The sequence below is a fragment of the Molothrus ater genome, chromosome 1 (assembly GCF_012460135.2).
Source record: "Molothrus ater isolate BHLD 08-10-18 breed brown headed cowbird chromosome 1, BPBGC_Mater_1.1, whole genome shotgun sequence".
NCBI classification, from domain to species: Eukaryota; Metazoa; Chordata; class Aves; order Passeriformes; family Icteridae; genus Molothrus; species Molothrus ater.
The window spans coordinates 48,367,044-48,388,026 of NC_050478.2; the positions used below are offsets into that span (position 1 = coordinate 48,367,044).

General features: G+C 38.5%; 1 protein-coding gene across 1 annotated transcript in view; it reads left to right on the top strand.

Moving 5' to 3' along the window:
- The window catches only part of EPDR1 (ependymin related 1), a 28,668-nt gene extending 7,919 nt beyond the window's left edge, over positions 1-20,749 (top strand). The window contains exons 2-3 of the mRNA XM_036406065.2: positions 16,458-16,666; positions 18,693-20,749. Coding sequence (XP_036261958.1) covers positions 16,458-16,666; positions 18,693-18,883 — 400 coding nt within the window. The 3' untranslated portion in view covers positions 18,884-20,749. The remainder of the gene's footprint in view (positions 1-16,457; positions 16,667-18,692) is intronic.
- The last annotated feature ends 234 nt before the right edge of the window (positions 20,750-20,983 follow it).

Sequence of the window (20,983 nt, forward strand, 5' to 3'; positions counted from 1 at the left end):
AAAGATGCTTCCCATGTATCACAAAAAGTCAGAAAGGTACGGTAACTCCTGCAGTTCTTGTTTTTGCTGTGAGAATTTTACTAGCAACATTCCTACAGTCAATAGGGTTGTTCCCATAACTTAGCAATGACCATATTTATGCTTTTACAGATTTGTGTTTATGTCTTTTCATGATTTTAAAAATTTCTGGCATCAGAATGTGAATTTGGCAGGTATTTTCTTCTTGTACAGTACTCACACTGTAGTTACTACAATTTTTCAGTCTTTGGCTACTAAGAGTTCATATGTCTGGGGAGCTGCTTTGCTATTCATTCCATGAAAGCTTATTTTATCCCTTTCATTCCTTATGAAATTTACCCTTCCATTCTGGCATCATCCAGACTATGTTTTGTGGGCTAAATCCATCCCAGAGGGAACTTCCATCCAGCCTTCTGCCTTTCCCCACTGAATAGCTCCTTGTTGGTTTAATGATTGTCTGAAATTTGGATCCCTCTGAATTGCTGCCCTTCTGTCCATGTGGGAGGAACAGAAGAGACTGGATACATAGGTTGGAAATCACCTCAATCAACCCTGTGGCTGTGGGTCAGTGGTATACACTGCCATATTGAAGGAGTGATTGAAAAATTACAGGTAACGTGTGCAGATGCCACACTGCGTGTGTATAGCTTATTTCTTTGGCATATGAGAGTCAGCAATCTCAGGATTATTCATTTCTTGTCTGAAAAAAATAACCTGTAAGATTCCAGCAGTGAAGAAGATGTAGATTGTCAAATATCATTGAGAGATACCAAATCATGTTGATTCTGGAGCTCTGTCTGCATTTTTTTTAATTTCTATTTTGTTTTGTAACTAAAAAAGGAACATGTTTCCAAGCTTAATAGAGATGCATGTAGGACTGTATAACTGTGTGATTCAACCCAACTGTCCCCAAAGAGTAATCTAAGAGTGATAACGCACATCATATTTATGGAGTTCTAAAGAGTAGAAAATATCTCAATTGCTGCCTTCTTTTAGATATCAGAAGACTGAAACTTTCTTTGCTCTAGCTTCTCCCAAAATCATAAACAAAAGCAATTTCTTCATTGCTGTTCAAATTATTTTTTAATATGAAACATCTAAGAAGTGGCTTGTCCTCAAGTTCATTAAACTCATTTGCCCTTCTCAAATGGAAAGTGATATTGTCTACATACTAGTTATCTTATTTTCTATATGTATTATTTTTCCTGAGGATGGTTCATAATGGAATGTGATAATATGATAGATAGCAAACAATGCAGAAGACCAATATTACCACATATATTGCAACATCTCTTCTTAAGGTTACTTACTTCTTCACTTAATTTAAAAAATAACATTGTAATAATACCCTGCATATTTACCTTTTGGTCAGTTGAATAGTTCACAAGTAAATCATTCAAAAACGGCTTCACTGACCCTTAATGATTGACTTCTAGTTGCAGTAATATGCTCTTCAGAATCTGTTCCTTTATAGCTGTTGCCAAATATTATTTCATACTTCAGAGTGTATGTTCAAAACACACGGTCAACTGCCTTAGCAGGAAAAGTTTTGTGATGTCTGTAACTAATTTTTTAAGTTGTCTGTTTGGAACAAACCATTTTCTAATGTACATTTTTTTAAGGCTTTAATGGAGTAAGATGAAAAGGGCCCCAAAATACCTCCAAATAATGTAATCCTTATCAGCAAGATAAAGAACAAAAACTTCTGTCTTCATTCTGCTCTGTTCTTATTCAGAGGTTGGGACCAACTGCAATAAAAAATTTAAAAAAATGATAGCAAGGAAGATAAACCACTAATAAGACTTTCCGCTGAGATTTTGGTCTCTGATGTTACCCATCCCTTACTCTGTCAGTTCTGGTACTTTCACACTTAGCAAGCCTTAATTTGCTGTCCTTCTGCCAGTTCTTTGTGGGAATTCACGGCTGCTACTACATCTGAAAATGAGATGGCTCAGTAGATACTGGGGCTTCTGGAAGTGTGTCTTGCTTTGCTATTTAATTTGGTGAAGCCGTACACAGGAAAGCTGGTATGAGACCTGTATAGCTGCTAAACAGCTGGAAATTTCTTAAGTAGTCTGTCTGCATGGAGACCTACTGTTTGTATGGATACCTGTCTTTTCAGAAATTAATGTTTCTCAGGGGGAATGGCCAGATTTTCCCCAGAATTTTCCAAGGGCAATTTTGGGCATGGCAGTGCTAAAGGTTTTTAAACACTCTTAGAGACCAGAGTCCACCCAGTAAACACAATGAAGAAAGATTTCATTTTTCATTCTTTCAGTATCTCCTAATACTATTTGCAACTGTGGTTTTATCATATTCAGATACTTTTCTTGCCAGGAAACTTACAATTCTGCCATACTTTCAGGCAGCCAGCACTGGAAAGTGTACTCATGCTGTGCAGTTATGGTAATTCTCAGAGGATGCTTACTTGTAGTGCAGAATTATGCACAGATTGAGGAATTCTTAGTAGAATTATTTTCCAAATTAATGTATCACTATTTTATTAGATCCAGATTTGTTAACTTACATCTTCTGTACAAGAAATTAATTTATTTTTCTTATCTGTGAGAGTACCTGGGGACTTTGAGTAATCTGGTCTAGTGGAAGATGTCCTTGCCCATGGCAGGGGGCTGGAACTAGATGATCTTTAAGGTCTCCTCCGCCCCAAAGCATTCTGTGATTGTGTGATTATCTGGACACTTCCTTGTATCGTTTTAAGTACCTGTGCCCAAAACCGCACAGGATTTACAGAGCCAGACTGGTTTGTTATCCTGTCTCTTCCAGAGAATAGAGGAACGCACAAACTCAGATAACATGTTGATAAAGTGTGAGATATTTCCTGTGCTTTTTTTATAGATGAAAAAAAAGAATTAGGGAGAGTGAGAGGAGATAAGAGTATGAGATCAGAGACACCCTATTGCATTAAGTTTATCCCCTTGCTATTGAAGAGGGAAAATGTGAGAGAGCACCTAATTGCTTCAACACAGCAGAAGATAAAAAGTTCCTCATTTTTAACTTCTGCTCTGCCTATCTCTAAACCAAATGTAAGCATGAAGATATTGATTCTCAGTACATTTATGTGTATTATCTGTTTATTGACATACTTACACATTTTTTGTTAGTTTCACTGAGTGTTAAGAGTAGGTGACTTCACAAGGTATATACCTCATACCCAGGTTATTGTAAGTTCCTAAATTCCTAAAGTAAGTCATCTAGTCCTCTGAAGAAGAAAACAATTGGTCACTAGAGGTGTTCAGAGTACCTTGTCTGTCACATAAGTTGTGCTAGCATAGTCAAACCAAGTCAAAGTGATGTACAGTCAGATGATATTCCAGGCACTGCCTCAAAAATGTAGGTACCACAGCTGCTTAGCTGGAGCCACATAGAGGGATCCATGGTGGGTCAAGTGGGAGCCAGGTAGAGGGATCCATGGTGGGTCTTGTTGTGTTTTGGAAGTCTAACATGTCTGAAACACATTTTGGTTCTTTGGATTTCCTTCCTCTGAAAGAATGGAAAAAAATCAGCCTTACAAGCCTGATTCATGCCCCCAAATATGTGAATGCAGTTTCAAGCTGCAAAACTCCGTAGATTATTTTTGTGGATAGTTTTTGAGGTTTTTTTAATGTCCCCTAAAATATTATGAAAAGCAAAACAACATCTCATCATTACAATATGTACATGATGTTTACCAGGATCTTAGTACAGTGTATGAACAAGTATCAAGTGTAAGGAATGAAGTCAGCTCAAATCATTAGCCCAAACTGTTTGTAGTGAAGTAGCACATGTAGAAATGAAGTTTTGTGAGACCTGATCATAGCAGCCTCCAGGTACAATGCCCTTGAGATACACCTGCACTGCAGAGCACTGGGGCAGGCAGTAACAACATAAGGCTTGGTTGATGCAGAAGGTTTTTTCCATCCTCTCTCCCACTGGTTGCTTCAGTAGCACCTCCCTCCCTCAGAAAACACTTTCCTATTCCCTGGATGAGTCCTAACTACATGGTTAGTGCAAGGCAGAGAATGTGGGAGATCAAGTACCCCAAGCAATACAGCAGACCAGAAAACAAATGGATAAATGAAAATGCTCCAAAGTTTTCTCATAGGCAAATTAATTTTTCTGAGTCTCCATACTCTCAGAGTTTTAGGATTTTTGTCCAGTTAGCTGTAGCAAGAGACTACATAAAAAAGCCTTCCCAAAGGAGAGTTTTTATGACAAAAAAGATGTTTCATATAATTTAGGTGTTTGGAGTTACGGATATAAAGATATTAATTACTTTGCCTAAAAACAAGGCCCAGAACACTATAAGGGAGAAGAAAAAAGAAATATCACAAAACACAGAATATGAAAAAGTTGTGTAAAACTTGTGGAAATATATTTTTGTGTAGTTGAGATTGCATAAAATGTTATGTTTGCCTTTCAGCATCTCCTTTTGTTGCCCATTTGAGATAAGTTGATTGCCATGCTAGGTTTTAAACTTTTTTCAACTTATTTTCTCTTCTAAATGGAACACCTGGTGTAGCATCTGTGAAAATCAGTGAAACTTTTCTGGCTGATTTCACAAGACTTTGGGTCAGGTTCATGTATAATTTTGGAGAAGGGGTTATCAAGCCATATTTTTCCTCTAATTCATAGCTGGTGGATGGAAATTGCAAACAGTAGCAGTTACATGAGGATCTGCTCCTATGATGTGGAAAGAGCAATTGTCTCTTGACAGTTGGAAACATGAGGGATAAGAGAGAAAATCTGATGGGCAGAAAGTGATTTCCACTCATATGCTTCTCTGGAGAGAGAATTCAAGAGTTTCTTATGCAGTCTTCAAATACAAAAAAAAGTGTCTAGTAAAATTGGTCGCCTCCATTTTGCAATGATTACTCTGACACACTGAATTTTAGAAAATACTAAATGCTGTCCCTCTGAAAATTTGCCCTTTTTAAGTATCTTCATGTTGAATGCCCAAAATAGGAAGCTATTAAAAATCACTGGTCAGTTTTGAAAATTCTGCCCATTAAGTATATAAAATAATGCAATTAGAACAGCAAAAAACTGTAATATGCAAATATGAAACTGTGTAATTTTGAAATAATTATAAAGTCATTTTCTCTTTTTAAAACAAGAGTTATGTTAATATCTGTTATGATTATAGGAATGGTAAAGGAAAAGACTTTTAGCATGCACAAAAGTTCTAAATTCATATGATTAGGCAAAGCTCAAAGAAAACTGTGGCTCCCTGTGTTGTGTGCATGTAGGACACTGGGCTCCATGTCAGGAAAACACCCCAAAATTAGGTAAACATACCAGCCTGCTAAAGACTTCAGTTTGTATTTGTGTCAGATTCTAAATGGTAAAGCTATTTTTGTCATGTTTTAAGCAGCATGGGTAGTCTAAACATGTTCAATAGGTCTAGTGACCTTTTCCCGAGTAATGGAAAACTTTCAGCTGTGCCAATGTAGTATATTTATACCAATATTATTTACAGGCCTTGACCTCCTTGCTACTGCTTCTTAGAACTGTCCTTGAATGAAAAATAAACATGGCAGGGGTTTAATAAAATTGAAATAGCTATAAACATTCTTAAAAATAGAAATGTATGCTTAACCATGCTTCCTTTAGCTGATTGCAGCGTCTTCAGCAACTGTTGTTTCTGTGATGGACTAACAGATAACCTGGAAAATAGTTCTTTATCAAAAACACTGATGTGGTCCTAATAACTTGAAGACAAAGGTTTTGAAATGAATTTTCATCTTCTAATTGCTTACGTATTTTCAGCCCAGCTGATTTTTAAGGACATGCCAGTTTATTGTGCTGCATCATGGCTATTGCTTACAGAGGTTTCCTACAAGCAGTAGGCTTGTGGTGACTGCTGAAAGCCACTCCCCACCCCCTGAAGGTGGAAAAGTTGTTGCCATAACAAAAAGCACAATAACTCAATAGAGGACCAAAGAAAAACAGTTCTGTGAAGAGCAAGTTTAACAGATAGTTCAACCTTCTAATTATTCCTGTGAATGCTGGACATGTTTCATTTGACACCTATCTCGCCAGTCCTGATTTTAGACACTATTTGTCTTTAATTCATTCAGGCACTGAAAACATTGTGATGGTGTAATTAGAGATAATTGTGCAGGAAGACAGAGCTGAAGGTCACCAGTGTGCAGGAGATGGCACCATCTCTGAAATTCCTGTGTGAAATAAGATGGAGCCCTCTGCTGAGACTCCTCAGAGAGTGCCACTATTGCATTTGTGAGGTCTCAGGAAGTCATCCCCAAAGATTATTCACCATCTTTATGAAGGTAGCAGTGTCAAGAATTCAGGTCTTATAAAATCAGGATTTATTGATTGAGCTGGTCTGTTACAAAAAAAAAAAGACCAGCAGCCATCAATATTCTCCAATCACTTACATGTAAGGCTGGGAAGGTCCCCAAGTTGCCATATAAGCTGTTCCTCCATCCTGGAGAAGAAAAGCTTTACATGGGTTGTCCCTGATATTTTTACCAGCTCTTGTAAAAACTGGAGTATAAGAAGACACAGGCATTTTCAGAGTATTTCCTAAGTAAGCCCTCCTTGCTTCAGGTGACATGGAAAAAAGTTGGTATTCATTTTTAGCTTTGATATACTGACCATCTTATCATCATACTTCAGTCTTGCTGTTGCAGACCAGACATGCTCAATTTCTTCATAGGTCCTGTTTCTTAAACATGCCACTGCCCTTGCTGTTCTCTGAACTATGTCCTATCTGTTTACCTGTTCCCTTAATTGAGGCATCCAAAACCAGGAGCAACATCAGCATTCTGGTCTCATCAGGACTAAGCAGAGCAGAATAAATGACCTCCCTAATGGACCCAGAACTGTAAACTTCCCTTTCTAAATCATCACTGCACCACTTCACAGTGGGTATATATGGAGGGATGGCAATATGCCATTTCCTTTACAACCATGTAGCAATTAACATCTTCCCTAACTATATGTTTTCTTTCACACAGACATTCCCTTCTTTTCCTTTTTCTTCTGTTTTGCACACTTTCAGTCAGTTCCACCTGGAATTTTAACACACTGTATTTGAATCCAGTCATTAATTTGTACACTCACCTAACAGTATGACTTTTGATTGATAGCTGCTGAAGGAAGAAGACAAAGACCTGCACAAAGACTTCTGGTTGAAATGAAGTTATTTTTACATTGGAGGTGGGGAGGATGAGTGTAGTTCAGTGCTATGATTTCAGGTTGCGTGTATTTCCAGTGAAATGAATCTCCATCTTTCACAAAGTTTATTTAACAATAAGCTATACTCAGATCTTTGGATGGAGGTTGGAAAGTTGAAAAGTACTTAGCTTTCAAATTGTTGCATCTGATTATCTGGCCTGACTTCCAAACTCCCTTGAAAACAGTCACAGTCTTTTTATTTTTTTATATTGGATAGATATCAGAAAGACCTGAATCATCCCTCGTAAGGAAAGCACTGCAGATGGAAGGTGGAAATCATTACGTCTTGGGACAGCAATCTGGTACAAGCACATATCCTCACAAATTTTTCCAGAGAATATTCCATTATGAAATAAAAGTTTGATCTATCAGAATAGGGACCTCATCCCCATCTGTTCCAAAGGGCAATCTGTTCCTCAGACTGCTTCATGATTACTTTTTCTGCAGGAATGCATACTGAAAAGCAGCTAACTGGCCAAGTGTATGCATGATGGGATTTACAATCTTGATGAAGATCATTATAGGGCTCCTGAAATGCATGTAATCCCTGTTCATGGTATATGAAGATGCTTCTCTGTTTTTAAACAGAAGTTTACATGTAAGAAGCTGCAGTACCCAGTTCTAGTTGAAAAAATGTTTTTAATCTTTTATTATTATTTTATTCTAAAATATGTATGTGAAAAAGGGAGAGTATTTTAATTTAGTTAAGGAACTTCATTCTTCTATGCCTTTCTGATGTGTAAAATAGATACTTTCATAGGGTGCAGAGCAAGCATCCAGTTTAATATCCTGTCTCAGACCCTGGTTAAGAGAAAGATGTGAAAACTCCAGATAAATCTGACAATTAGAATCATTAAGTTATTTATGTTGTAAATTACTTTTAGGATCATTGAGTCCAAGAGTTAAATTAACAACAACAAAGGCCACCACTAAACCATGTCCCTAAGCGCCACGTCTTCTGGTCTTTTAAATGCCCCCTGGGATGGTGACTCAGCCACCCTGCTGAGCTTATGATGCTGGAAGAAATTTTTCTAAATATCCAATCTAAACCTCCCCTGGCACAACTTCAAGCCATTTTCTCTTGTCTTCTCACTTGTTCCTTGCGAGAAGACACTGGCACCCACCTGGCTACAACCCCATTTCTGGAAGTTGTAAAGAGCAATAAGGTCCCCCTGAGTCTCCATTTCTCCAGATGCCTAAGCTGCCCCTCATCAGCTTTGTGCTCCAGACCTTTCAGCAGCTCCATTTCCCTTCTCTGAACGCCCTCCAGCCTCTCAATGTCCTTATAGCGAGGGACCCAGAACTGAACACTGTTTTAAGTGCAGTCTCACCCGGGCTGGGTACAATGGGGCAGTCCCTGCCTTGATCACCCTTGCTGATCCAAACCAGGATGCCATTGGCCTGCCTGGGCACTTGGGCACACTCCTGGCTCATGTTCAGTTTGCTGACAACCAGCACACCCTGGTCTTTTTCCACTGGGCAGATTTCCAGCCACTCTTCCCCCAGCCTGAAGTGCTCCCTATGGTTGTTGTGACCCAAGTGCAGGACCCCGCTCTTGCCCTTGTTGCCCTTATATCATTAGCTTCAGCCCGTTGATCCAGCCTGTCCAGATCCCTCTGTAGAGCGATTGTACCCTCCAGCAGATCAACAACACTCCTGCCCAGCTTGGTGTCATTTACAGATTTATTGAGGGTGCACTTGATCCAGTTCATGGATAAAGATACTAAACAGGACTAGCCTCAGTAATGAGCCGTTGGGAACACCACTCATCACTGGCCACCAGCTGGATTTAACTCCGTTCACCACCACTCTTTGGTCCCGGCTTTTCAGACAGTGTTGAACCCAGCGAACAGTGCACCCATACAAACTACAGGCAGTCAATTCCTTCAGGGTAATGCTGTGGATAATGGTGTCAAACGCTTTACTAAAACCCAGGAATGCATCAATATCCTTTCCCTCATCCCCTGAACAGATCATCTTATCCTAGGAGATTGGGTTGGCCAAGCAAGATCTGCCTCTCATAAACCCCTGAGGGCTGGACCCAATTCTGCACATACTGCATAATGCCCCTCAAGGTGATCGGCTCCATGACCTTTCATGGCACTGACATCAGGCTGACAGGCCTGTAGTTCCCTGTATCCTCCTCCTTGCCCTTCTTGCAGATGAACATCACGTTTGCTAACTTCCAGTCAACTCTGACCTCCTGAGTGAGCCAGGACTGCTGGGAAATGATGGAAAGTGTCTCCATGAGCAATTGTGTGCAGTCTCTCAGTACTCTTGGGTGGATCCCCTCCAGCACACCCTGGCCTCTACTGCTCCCTGTGGGCTCCATTTATACATGCTAGGGGCGCTTGGCCACCATTGCTCCTGGCCTTGCCCAGGTTCCACCAGCCCTTGTGGCACAAGCTGCAGGCTCCTGGCTGGCCTCTAGACGTAAAATTAAAAACAGGAAGACAGGTACATCTTTTATGTTTGTGTATGTTTTTTTTCCTTTTTTGAGATACTCTCAGTCATTGTAGCCATGCTTTTTCTGGCTCTCTACATGCTAAATTTCTGTTTCCTATTTCTCACATCTTTACAACCTCACAGAGAGCCTTAAAATAATTGCACTGTCAAAAGAGCGTTTCCATGTCTCTTTTTTGGGCATCAGCTCTTCCAATTGAGTTATTTACTTCCCTTCTTCATATAGCACAAAGAGGGTGAGAAATGTAATAAATAAATTCTAATGTACCTCTGTCATTTCCCTCTTTATTATTTCATCTTTCATAAGGTTGTTTGTATATACTGAGAGGTGAGTCCTGGCCTTCCTCACTCTTTTTGGTCTCCTCTAAGCCCTGCTGTGATTTTCCAGTAACCTTTATTATTATTAACTTACTCATGGAAGAGTCATTGTACTAGACTTTTTTACAAACACATAACAGGAAAATAATCTCTGACCTCAAGTATATTTTGATATTGTGTGGTTCTGCTATTATATACCATATTCCCTAGGAGTAGATTCCGTTGATTCATTGGAAAGCATTATGGTATGCTGGCCACATCTTCCATTCCTTTCCTTTTGAGCTGCATTGTTGCCTACTGAGGGCTCCAGTTATGAATATACTATTACTTATGGAAACAGACAGATGCTCTCTATTAAGGGCAGTGCATCTTGTAGCCTCTTGCTTTATTGTTTTTCTGAATTTCAACTTCAATTGCAATGCATTGTTCTCAGGGCTGTGACTTGGTGGATTATTAAGAAGTGTCAAATAGCCAAAAAGGGACAGCAAAGGAAACAGGCTTCTTGCTGAAGAGCTGATTTTCCCTTAGTGTTTGCCAAAATAACTAATCTAATTTATGGGAAAACAATGAAAATAATAAGAAATTGCATCATTTTTACTGAGTTTTGTAATTAAAGTCACAAAAGTATGTCATCCTTTAGCTGGTGTAGATTTGACTTTGCAGCTTTTGATTCCTGTATTTAAGGTTCTCTTTCTACACAAACTGCATTATTAACAGGACTTAAATGGGCTAATTCTCTCTGCTTCAGAAACTGGTAGTGTGGTCAAAGTTCCTCGTTAATTAGATACCTGATACAGGGGGCTTGATCTCCTTGAAAAATTTTGTTTTAAAAAAAGCCTTCACAATCTGTGAGTGATTTAAGTTGGACTAAAAGATTTTAGCTTTTACACAATATCACATTACATTTACTGTCACATGTATTTGCACAGTCCTGTATTTGTACAATATACCATAGTCCTGCACCACTGCCAAACATGTGAAATCAAATATGGTAAATGACTGTTGTTGTTGAGGTCTGATATACCAGAAGAAAAACACAAGTCTGAAATTACCGAAAACTTAATGGGAAAGAGGAAAGGAGTTCCCAGAAATATACTAAAAAACGAATGCTTCTCCCTTTTGAAATGAGCTTGCCAGATCCTTCCAAAAGCAGATGAATGTTCTTGACCTGATGGGTGTTTATCAACTGTCTGCATGTCTGCTTGGCAGCTTTGTTCCCTTGAACTATTCTTCATCTGAGGACCTCAGAAGATGGGGTTATGTAGTCACACTTCTAGTAAAGGTTCCCATTCTCCCAGTCCATTTTCAGAAAAAAATGTGTAAAAAAGAGTGGTATCATTGTGAGGTATTTTATCCAAAGGATACAAGATACCTCAAGAATTAAATATATGGATGTACCTATCTGTGCACACTAGAACAGACAATTTACGATATTTGTAGGGCAATTTCTTCTAGTCAGATGTAGGGTTAGCTTCTTTTGAAATGTTTAAAAGTGTCATTTTACAAAGAGAAGTGGCAAAGAATTAAGTAGTATCACAAAGGCAGACAGATGCTTCAAGAGTTCTTTTAATCACCAAAGAGAAAGTAAAGTTAGCTTGCAAATAATTGCAGTGACCTCAGCTTGAGATATCAAATAGCAAATACTGTTTCCTGCTGAGTAATACAGAATCTCAGATAGAAATAATGCATAAAAATTTTGCTTTGGTTTTTCAGTAGCTTTATACTACTAGGTAATATAAGTCCTGGCTAACATGAATGAGAGTTTTAAGTTTACAATATTTACAGCTGGGAAATCTGAATCAACAGGTTAAAGCCCTAAGTTCACGAAACCCCAGTACACCTTAAACCAGTAAAGTCTGTTTCACCATTGTTTCAGCGTTTTTTTGGGGTGGGATTTGTGGTTTTGCTCTTTGTTAATACAATGCCTTAACACAACTGATTTGTTACCACAGATTTGTCTCTCTCCAGTGCTACAGCAATCAAAGGAAAATAATAAACAGCATTTTAAGGCTCTGGTACTGTAAGCTGATTGTCCAAAGCCACAGAGCAAAATTATGCAGAGGCAGATTTAGCACAGAAAGAGTTTCTATTACCCAGTCTCAATCTCAGACCATTATTTTGCTTCTCTCTAGCAAATGACCTGGTCTGATATTCTTCAATACATCACATGGTCTTGCCAGGCCACTAACAGCACCTCTGCTCCTCTGAGTCACTACAAAGGCAGTTGGACAGCAAGCAGCTCCTTTCTTCTTGGTTTGGCTCTCACAGGGAAGCCCTTGGAAGTGCAGAAGTAAGCCCTGGGAGTCAGGCAGATGTGTTAGGTTATGGGCAGGCTAGCAGGCTTCAGGGTTGGGAAGGACCCAGCTTAGGATGCAGACTGAGCACCTGAAAAGGAGCTGGTAGCATGATCTTAACATTATTGACTTTTTTTCTGACAAATGTTGGAAAATTGTTCACTGTTATGAATTACATTATTAACACGCAAAAAAAATCACCAATTCAGAAGATAAGTTTATTAGTTCAGACCTTTGTGAGGGTCTAGGAGTGTGTCTTTATGTTATCTGGGCTATGTCCTGAGAGGGACCTCTGCCTATCTCCCTAGATTTCATGAGGAGTCTCAGAGCTGGGACAGTATTTGGATGCACAGCCACTCCTTGCAGTACATCCTTAACACAAGTGCTTCACCTTGTGGATTTTGTGGTTGTGGTATTCTGGCTTTGCATTTAACTCACTTGGTCTCTTAGTCAGAAAAATACTTTCCTTAGCTTGGGAGAAGAAAGTACTGAACCCAGCTTGTATCCCACCTATCTGACACGATCGCTTCCAGCAAAATCAATGGAATTATTTGTGCAGGATATGGTCCAGAGTTAAGAAATTCTTTAAAGCATGGGAGCAAAAACATGTGTGTCTTTTTATGCTGGAATTCATCCATTTTCAGAGACAGACAAAGGGAGTATTAAGGATCATGACAGAGTCCCATAGTGTATAATGGGGTGAGGCATAGGACAGGGTAGGGTAGAATAGGGTAGGAAAGGAAGGGAAATAATCTCAGTCAGGCAAGTAGGATAATTGTCCAAGTGACTTCTTCAAATCTGTTTCAAGGTGCCTATTTGAGGCCTAGTTGGGGCACTTCCTTTTAGGTTGGGGCTTTCTTGAAATTACAGTTTAATTAAATTATTATAAAAATAATATTAGAAGTGGGTGCAGGCTGCAAATACATTACATTTTTCTGAAAAAACAAACTAATTAAAAATAATTTCCTCTCCTGTTTCTTTGCCAAGACCTATTTTCAGGACTCTGTGCTTCCCCTCAAGAAGCCAATAAAATATCAGGCACCTAAAACAAATAGAGGCAGTACATTAAGGACTTGGCTGGTTGAAAACAAGAAGAGAAAAATATTTCTTATTTTAATTTTTTTAATTATAATTTTTATATTCATGTACATTTTGCTGTTAATTTTGGCTGGTAAGTACTTCTCTTTATAAAACAACAACTTAACCATTCACTTTTCATGTGCTGTTAAACTCAGATCCTGTGTAATCTTAGGTTTCTGTGCTGGCTATTTCCAGGACACAGAGCAATTCTCTATAAAGCTGGGATGTGAGGCACGTCTGGGTTGAACAAGGACAGTGTAAATCTTGCCCCTGCTTACCCAGGGCTGTCATGCACAGTGAGCAGAACGAGGTTTTCTGCAGATCTCTTTTCGTATGCGTGCCCCCACAGAGGCAGAGTTCATCCCAGCAGCACATCAAGGTGTAGGACCGGTGTCTCCTACACATATGTTCAATCCACCTCTCCCAGAACCAAAAATCTCAGTGGTGGAGCCTCTTACTCTACAGAATGGCTGTCAGAGAGATTATTAGTGCTGAGTTTGATTTGTTTGGATTTTCCTCATTTTTATTTACTTCGGTGTTTCATAATGCCCCTTTTGTGTCTGTGGGATTGTTAAATATGCAAGCAAAACTTCTTTGTGAATTAAGTTTTAAGAGAGGATTTAAAATAAAAAAGAAATGTAACAGTTTTATTTTTATTCCTATTTGTTTGTAATGCTTTTCTAATACATTGGGGTTTTGTGTTCTTTTACAAAATCACTGTTTTATCACTCAGATGTCTCAAACATGGTGATAGAGTCCTCTGTAAGGCATTTCCCATCCCACTTTTATGGGAGCTGCTGGGCAGCCAGCTGAAGAGTAGTTGGGTCAATAGACTCTCATTGAAAACACATAAATAAATGTATTTTAGTGTTCTTGTATGTTCTCTGGACCAAATGTGATATAAAAGTTCTGTATGTCCATATGTGATCTCAGGTTGGGTTTATGTAAGAAAAGAGTTTAAAAAGATACTGAATTCTTCATTAGCGCATCATGACTGTGCAAACCTTGCCTTTGACTAAGAAAATGACAGGCAAGTTTAGGTTGGTGCAAGGCATGGCAAAAGCAGGAATATTTTAAGATATGGGCAGGAGAATGATTTACCATGGGGAAGGTCATATGTAGCCTTGCAGTTTGTCAGCTTCTTTACATGAGTCTTGTCAGTGTGGGGGAAGTTCCCAGTTTCCCACTTGGAAAGCAGGACAAGCCTACCTCGCATGTTTTGCAAGGTTGTGAGTGAGAGATGGGCCCCAGTTTACATCATGTCAGATTCCTTGTCCCATTTTATATTCTCCTTCACTGTTCAATTTGGCTAAGGGCATTTAGCCTGACCGTGTTTCCATGCATGAAGAATAAATGATGCTCTCAAGAAGTGGTGGGAGTGTTGCTCAGATGCTTTTAACCATGCTGAGACATTTCTTATTATGCAACCTTTAAATGCCACAATGTCAGTGGTGGGTGAAGTTATTGCTGTCTGGTGCAATTGTGTAGTGCAAAAATTAAAATTGTAAATTGTTTTGGTTTCGACCCTATTTTATGTAAACTTTACATCCTCCCCAAAAGAATGTGAAGGCTGCAAAGAGAAACATGCAGGAGTTGGGAAATAGAGAAGGGTCTGGTCTTGCTTTTGTGCATCTCTTCAATTGCATTAATTATGCAATGTTTTCTACTAGCTTCCCATCTTTCTGATGGCACAGGATGAACAGTGTTAGGGACAAGCATCAGATTTGTGAAGCAGAAGATATCTGTGTCCAAAGCCTTTTTTTTTTGGCAGGAAATGGGGGCAGCATCATGAATGAAACAAGGAATTACAGAAAGATGACTCCTTTTCTCTGTAGTCACTGCATAACAGTAGCCTGTAGCCAAGTATTTGAGTTGAGATATTCAAGGGAAGCCTCTAATAATGAATGCAGAGTATTGGAGGGTTTAGAAAGTCCTTTGCAAAAGATGCAGAGCGCACATGACAATGATTTGAGACATGCTGTGAACAATTTCTCATCTGATTGGTAGTGCAAAGTACCCTGGAGAAGTTAAGTTTCTGCTATTTCCAGCTGAATGTTCAAGATCAGCTGATACTTCTGATAATTTTGATTTTCTGCTTCTGTCTGTCTTTGTGCACAGTTAAAAGGTAAGGACCATACCGCCTCCTTTTTGAGGGTATGGAAGCAACGTCACAGTACTGATGGTAGATCAGACCTCTGTAAGAAGAAACTAAATGAAAGTGTCCATATAAATGTTTATCATCTCTCCTCAGAGCTTGCCTTGGTCACTTCATACTCATTAGAAGATTGGTTTTAAATCCTTATTAATTATCCATGCTGGTAACTTCACCCTCTAGCCTCTCAAGCTCATTGAGCTCCACACCTCTCCTTATCTCTGCCTTGCTATTTTGCTCCTCTGCTTTTTTTTTTTCGCTATGTTGTGGGAGAACCTGTGCCTTATGGAGGGTGACCCTGTTCTGCACTTGGAGCCATGTACTTCCCCCTTCACCCCCATGTCCCACTTAAGCTGTGTGTGTTGCCATGAAAAAAACATCTGTGAGGATGGCAGATACCACATCTAACCAGTACACAGGAAGGCTCTACCATGTTCGTGCAGAAGTGAATCTATCCAGCCTATGCAAACAGATTTTTTTCAAAGACTTATAACTTAGCCAAATCTGGGCAACTTTTAATAAAAACTTTTTCCCTGCCAAAGTTTTAAGTCCTTTCTCCAAAACATGGAGGCACTGGAGCTTTTTAATGAAACAGTTATTAAAAAAAAAAAAAACCAAAACAAAACTAGGAATAATAACATGTTTTTCTCTCAGTTGTTCTCAGAAGAGTTGTTCTGTTGTTCTCAGAAATGGCTGAACCAGTTCAGCCTGATTTATTTATTTTGGAAAGAATCAGCTGAGACAAACTTTTAGCATGGGAAATTTCAGCTCAACTGGTTAGCATTTCTCAAAGTTTGGCAAGGTTAAATGCAAGTGGAAATGTTCTTATGCTGAGAAGTCAAAGGCAAGCTTACATATCAGCAATGTTCCTTGCTTGGGATAGAAAAAGACTATATGTATTAATATATATTAATTGCTTTTTCTTAATGTTTCAGGTTCTTTGAGTATATATTGCTCTACAAAGATGCAGTGATGTTTCAGATTGAACAAGTTACAAAGCTTTGCTCAAAGATTGCTCTGACAGAGCCATGGGATCCATATGATATTCCTGCCAATTCAACTTACGAAGATCAGTACTACATTGGGGGACCTGGAGATGAAGTTATGGTACAGGAATGGTCTGACAGAAAACCAGCCAGGAAATGTATGTGCATGCTTTTGTTTTATTTTAATAATAATCAATGTCTCTGCTGCACAGGGAGAAATAAAATTATTCGTGCTTCATCCCAGGTTTCCATATTTCCATAGAGTTCTCTGGAAGGAGTAATGAAAATGCCCTGTGCACAGAATATCATTTTAATAACAATGTGTTTTTTAGGAAAATTTCATATTTCAGCAGGATTAAATATGTTGAGAGGACTTGATTGTGTTGTATTTGGTATCATACAGAGTTTGGCATGGAACAGCATCATTTTGTGTCTAAATCTGGCAGCCCGTTTCCAAAATTTGCCTAGAGAATAATTGGTACTATAATTAGGGACACACTCAAACTAGAGTCTGTGTAACAGAAACAGAGGAGGTGTCAGTGTTTGTCTACACATGGTTCTGCAGCCATTGAAATCCTTAATATATGACTAAATGTTGTTGTGCTCTGTATTGGTAAGAAATATCTTCTCACAAGGCTTAGTTCTGCACTTGGCAGCTGAGCACTTGCATCATGAAAGAAAGGAGGCTGAATTTTCCAAGGTATAGTATGCTAGATTTTGAATGCACAGAAATTTATTAGCACTTTGGCTTCAATTTCATCTATGGTTTATTGATGACCCAGACAACTATAAAAATAATTTTAAAACCTCCATGAAAATTTATGAGAGTATTCAGCTAGTGCAATACTTACGGTTATGGACATCTAATATATAGGCTGATTACAACTTGAGCATTTAGCCAGAGGAAAATATTTCTTTCTTGAATAAGAGTATAACAAATGAAGTAGAGAATGAAGGACAAGATCATTAGACCTGAAATATCCTCTGGTATTCTGCAAGAGGCAAATAATCACTCACTCCAATAATTTTTTTTTCAGATCTGATATTTTTGGAATTTTTGTGGAATTTTATATCCAGATACATTCAATTAATGATGTGTGATTTTTATCCAGTATTATTTTGTATCTCCAGTGCTCCAGTTCTGTATGATTGTTCATAAGCATAATGTCTGAAAGTTACTTACCTACCTTTCAGCTAGTATTGGTTTGAATTGTAAAAATTATATTTCTTTTATAATTAAAAAAGTTTTAGGGGAGATACAGGCTACTTCGATAGCATCATATTTAACCATGATTTTTTTTATTCTAAATTCTGAGAGAAGGCTTGTTTAGTAAAAGGTTGCATCCATTTCTATGTACTCAAAACTATATTAATTAAGGTCAAAATGTTTTTGGTATATTAGCATGCTCAAAAGAGGTATATTCAAATATTGCTTAGCTTGGCACCCTTTCTTTGAATACAGTATAAGTATGTTTCATGTCACCATTTATTTATTTCTGGTAATGTGGTTGTGCTACAGCCTATGACACAAAACTGAAAGTACTGAAAATAACTGTGTGTGATTGCTGCTAGGTGGGAGAAAATAAGTGTTCTTGGGACTAGAAAAATTTGTTATAGACATTCCTCAGAGGAAATGATTTGTGATCAGTAAGTAATTTTAACATTGTGAGTTTCTGCTATCAAGAGATCTGAAATGTGTAAAACACCAGGATAGAGTATGATTGAAGGGGTAATGAATGATCACAGAAATAAAATAATAAAAAGAGAGATAAATAATAAAAGAGAGATAAAAGCAAAGGGCATTCAAAGGACACCACTTCAATGGTATTACTGCCACTGCCTAAACAGCATATTGGAAAAGGTTGAGGTGATGACGGAGAACAGAAGGGAAATAGAGCAAGGGAACACCTCTGAGGTTAGCACACTGTGGAATTAAAGTGAAGTTAAAAAAGGCACACAGACTTGCTGCATCACATTCTGGAGGAGATCAGCGTTGAGCATAATCTTGAGATAATAAACCCTAGAAGTGTTTGAAAATAATAGAATTTTAAAAAAATTAAATTATAGTGGGAATCTGAATAGACAATGTTAAACAGAAGCAATGAGTTAAAAGAGACTGACATCTTCATGACCCATTCATCTTGTCTTGTCACCTAAAGCAGTCACATTTCTGGTTGTTTGCAGTGGAATCCTGGGTCGGCGTTTACACCGTCAAAGACTGTTACCCAGTACAGGAAACCTACACCAAGAATTACAGTGTGACAACCTCCACTCGCTTCTTTGACATCCACCTGGGCATCGCAGACCCCTCCGTGTTCACCCCACCCAGCACCTGCCAGACAGCCCAGCTGACGAGGATGAGAGAGGAATGCTGAGTATGGACCCTGGCTGCCCTGGGCAAACACATGTTGGCCAAGAGCATGGTTGTTGGTAGTCAGTTGTTGACATCTAAGCTGATTTTTCAACATAATTGCTCTCTGTGGAGTTTGTAAGTTTTCGCTTGAGAGAGAACATAAGCATATAACTGAGTAAAATATATAAAACAAAAGATATCTTTTGATCACATTAATCTGCTCAGTGATGAACTTGCAGTATTATATAGTTACCATTAAGATAATATTTCTAGATACTATTTATTTAATGTTGATTTTCCTTTTGCAAAGATTTCAGTATTTATTTTTTTCAAAAAGACAAAGCATAGGCAGACAGCAGCAATGGTACTGTCTAGAAGAAAAAGCTAAATTTTGCTGTCATTCTTCTTGTTACTTCTGGAGACTTCAAGGGAAAGATCACCTGTGTAAAGCCTCATCCCTAAGTGAAAAATATAATTTTAAATTGTACACATCAAAATTGTGTAAATTTGTTCTTTTTGTTTTATTTTGCTTTGTGTTCTGTTTTGGTTGTTTTTTGAGTTTTTTTCTCCTCTTCAGGAAGTTGGTAGTCAATTTTTGAGCTAAGTTTTGTTCTTTCTGAAAAGAAACTAGAGTAGCTTTATTCTTTTGCTGATATGCAAAAAATACTTTTCTGTTTCTTGGGAGAATGGTGTGAAGGGAAGGGAAGGAGGGAGAAGTACACCTTCAAAAAGAAGTAAGCCAAAGTTTTTTATGCATCTTCCTTTAGGAGAAGGCTTCCAGTAGGGTGTGGTGAGACAATTTTCAGTCAAATTTTACTTCAGCACTCACTTTTCAAGGCAATACTAGTTTTAACCTATGGAAAGAGATTAAACGGTTCTGCACTCTAAACAGCTTTAATGTTTTGTAACTACTTTCAACAGTCTTCACTCGGGGTGTGGAAACACCTTCATAATTCCAGGGAGGTTTGAAAAAAGAAAAGCTGTTCTTTGTGCATAGTTAGTAAAAGCTGAATCAGCATTCACACACTGCCTGGTGGTCGGGATGGAGAGAAAGACAGAGCCTGTGACCTGTGTAGAGAGGAGGGAGGGAAGAATAGGAAGTACAGCTTTTAGATGTGCGGTGTGGCAGCGAGGCACTGCAATCTGAGCAGATCCATTGATGCCTGGTTTATTTGCTCTTTCATCCGCATCTCGATCTTATTATCTCCACATAACCAAAAAAGTGCAGGGAGTGCACATATTTTGCATTAGAAAATTCAAACCAAACCTTCATGCACCTTTGAATCTCTCAGAAGCGTGATAGGTTTTGCACATTTACCAAATGATATTAACTGTTTTATTCTGTAAGGTGTGCGTTTTATTTACTACTTGCAAAAAAATTTAAAGACAGATTTTTTTCCTCTTACACATGTTGGGTAGTTGCTTGCTCCAGAAGTCATCTGGCTGTAAACAGATGTTAACACTGGGAAGTTTGGTGTCTCCAGAGGAGAGATGTTGGGCAAGCTTTTAGTGCTTTATATACTCATAGCTTTTTGTACGTAAGCAAGTGGGACAGTGGTTGTTTTTCTTTCACAGTTGTGGTCAGAATGGCATTTTACTTTGCCCCATGCCTAATGAAAGCACTTATACATACCGGTTAAAATTTAGCTAGTTCATTAAAAATTTCTCTTGGAGCAGGCCATTTCACTGAAACATGCTAGTGGAGAGAAGGATTGGGTTTCCTTGAATTTAGAGTGCATTTATTCTGTACTCGCCTTCTGTATTTTTGTGTGACACTCTAAATGCTAACTGCATATTGTTCTCATTAGGACAATGATTAGCATGCATTTCTTAATATGTGTCCTGTTAGAATCTGGAAAATATAATAAATCTGGCTAGCAAGCATGAAGCTGTGGTACTGAATCGTTTGGGATGGCTTTGTTGCGGTCGAGCAGATAGCTGGGTAGTCAGGGTGTCTGTATTATGTTTTGCTGACAGTGATACAGTTTCTAGCAATAGCGTTAAGTGTTCCTTTAAATATGAATTTGCAAAAGTCTGGTATACAAAAGTGTTTTAAAATTTTTGCCCTGACTTGCAGGGCAATTTTATATGGCTAAATATGTTCCGCTAAAACAATGCTGTT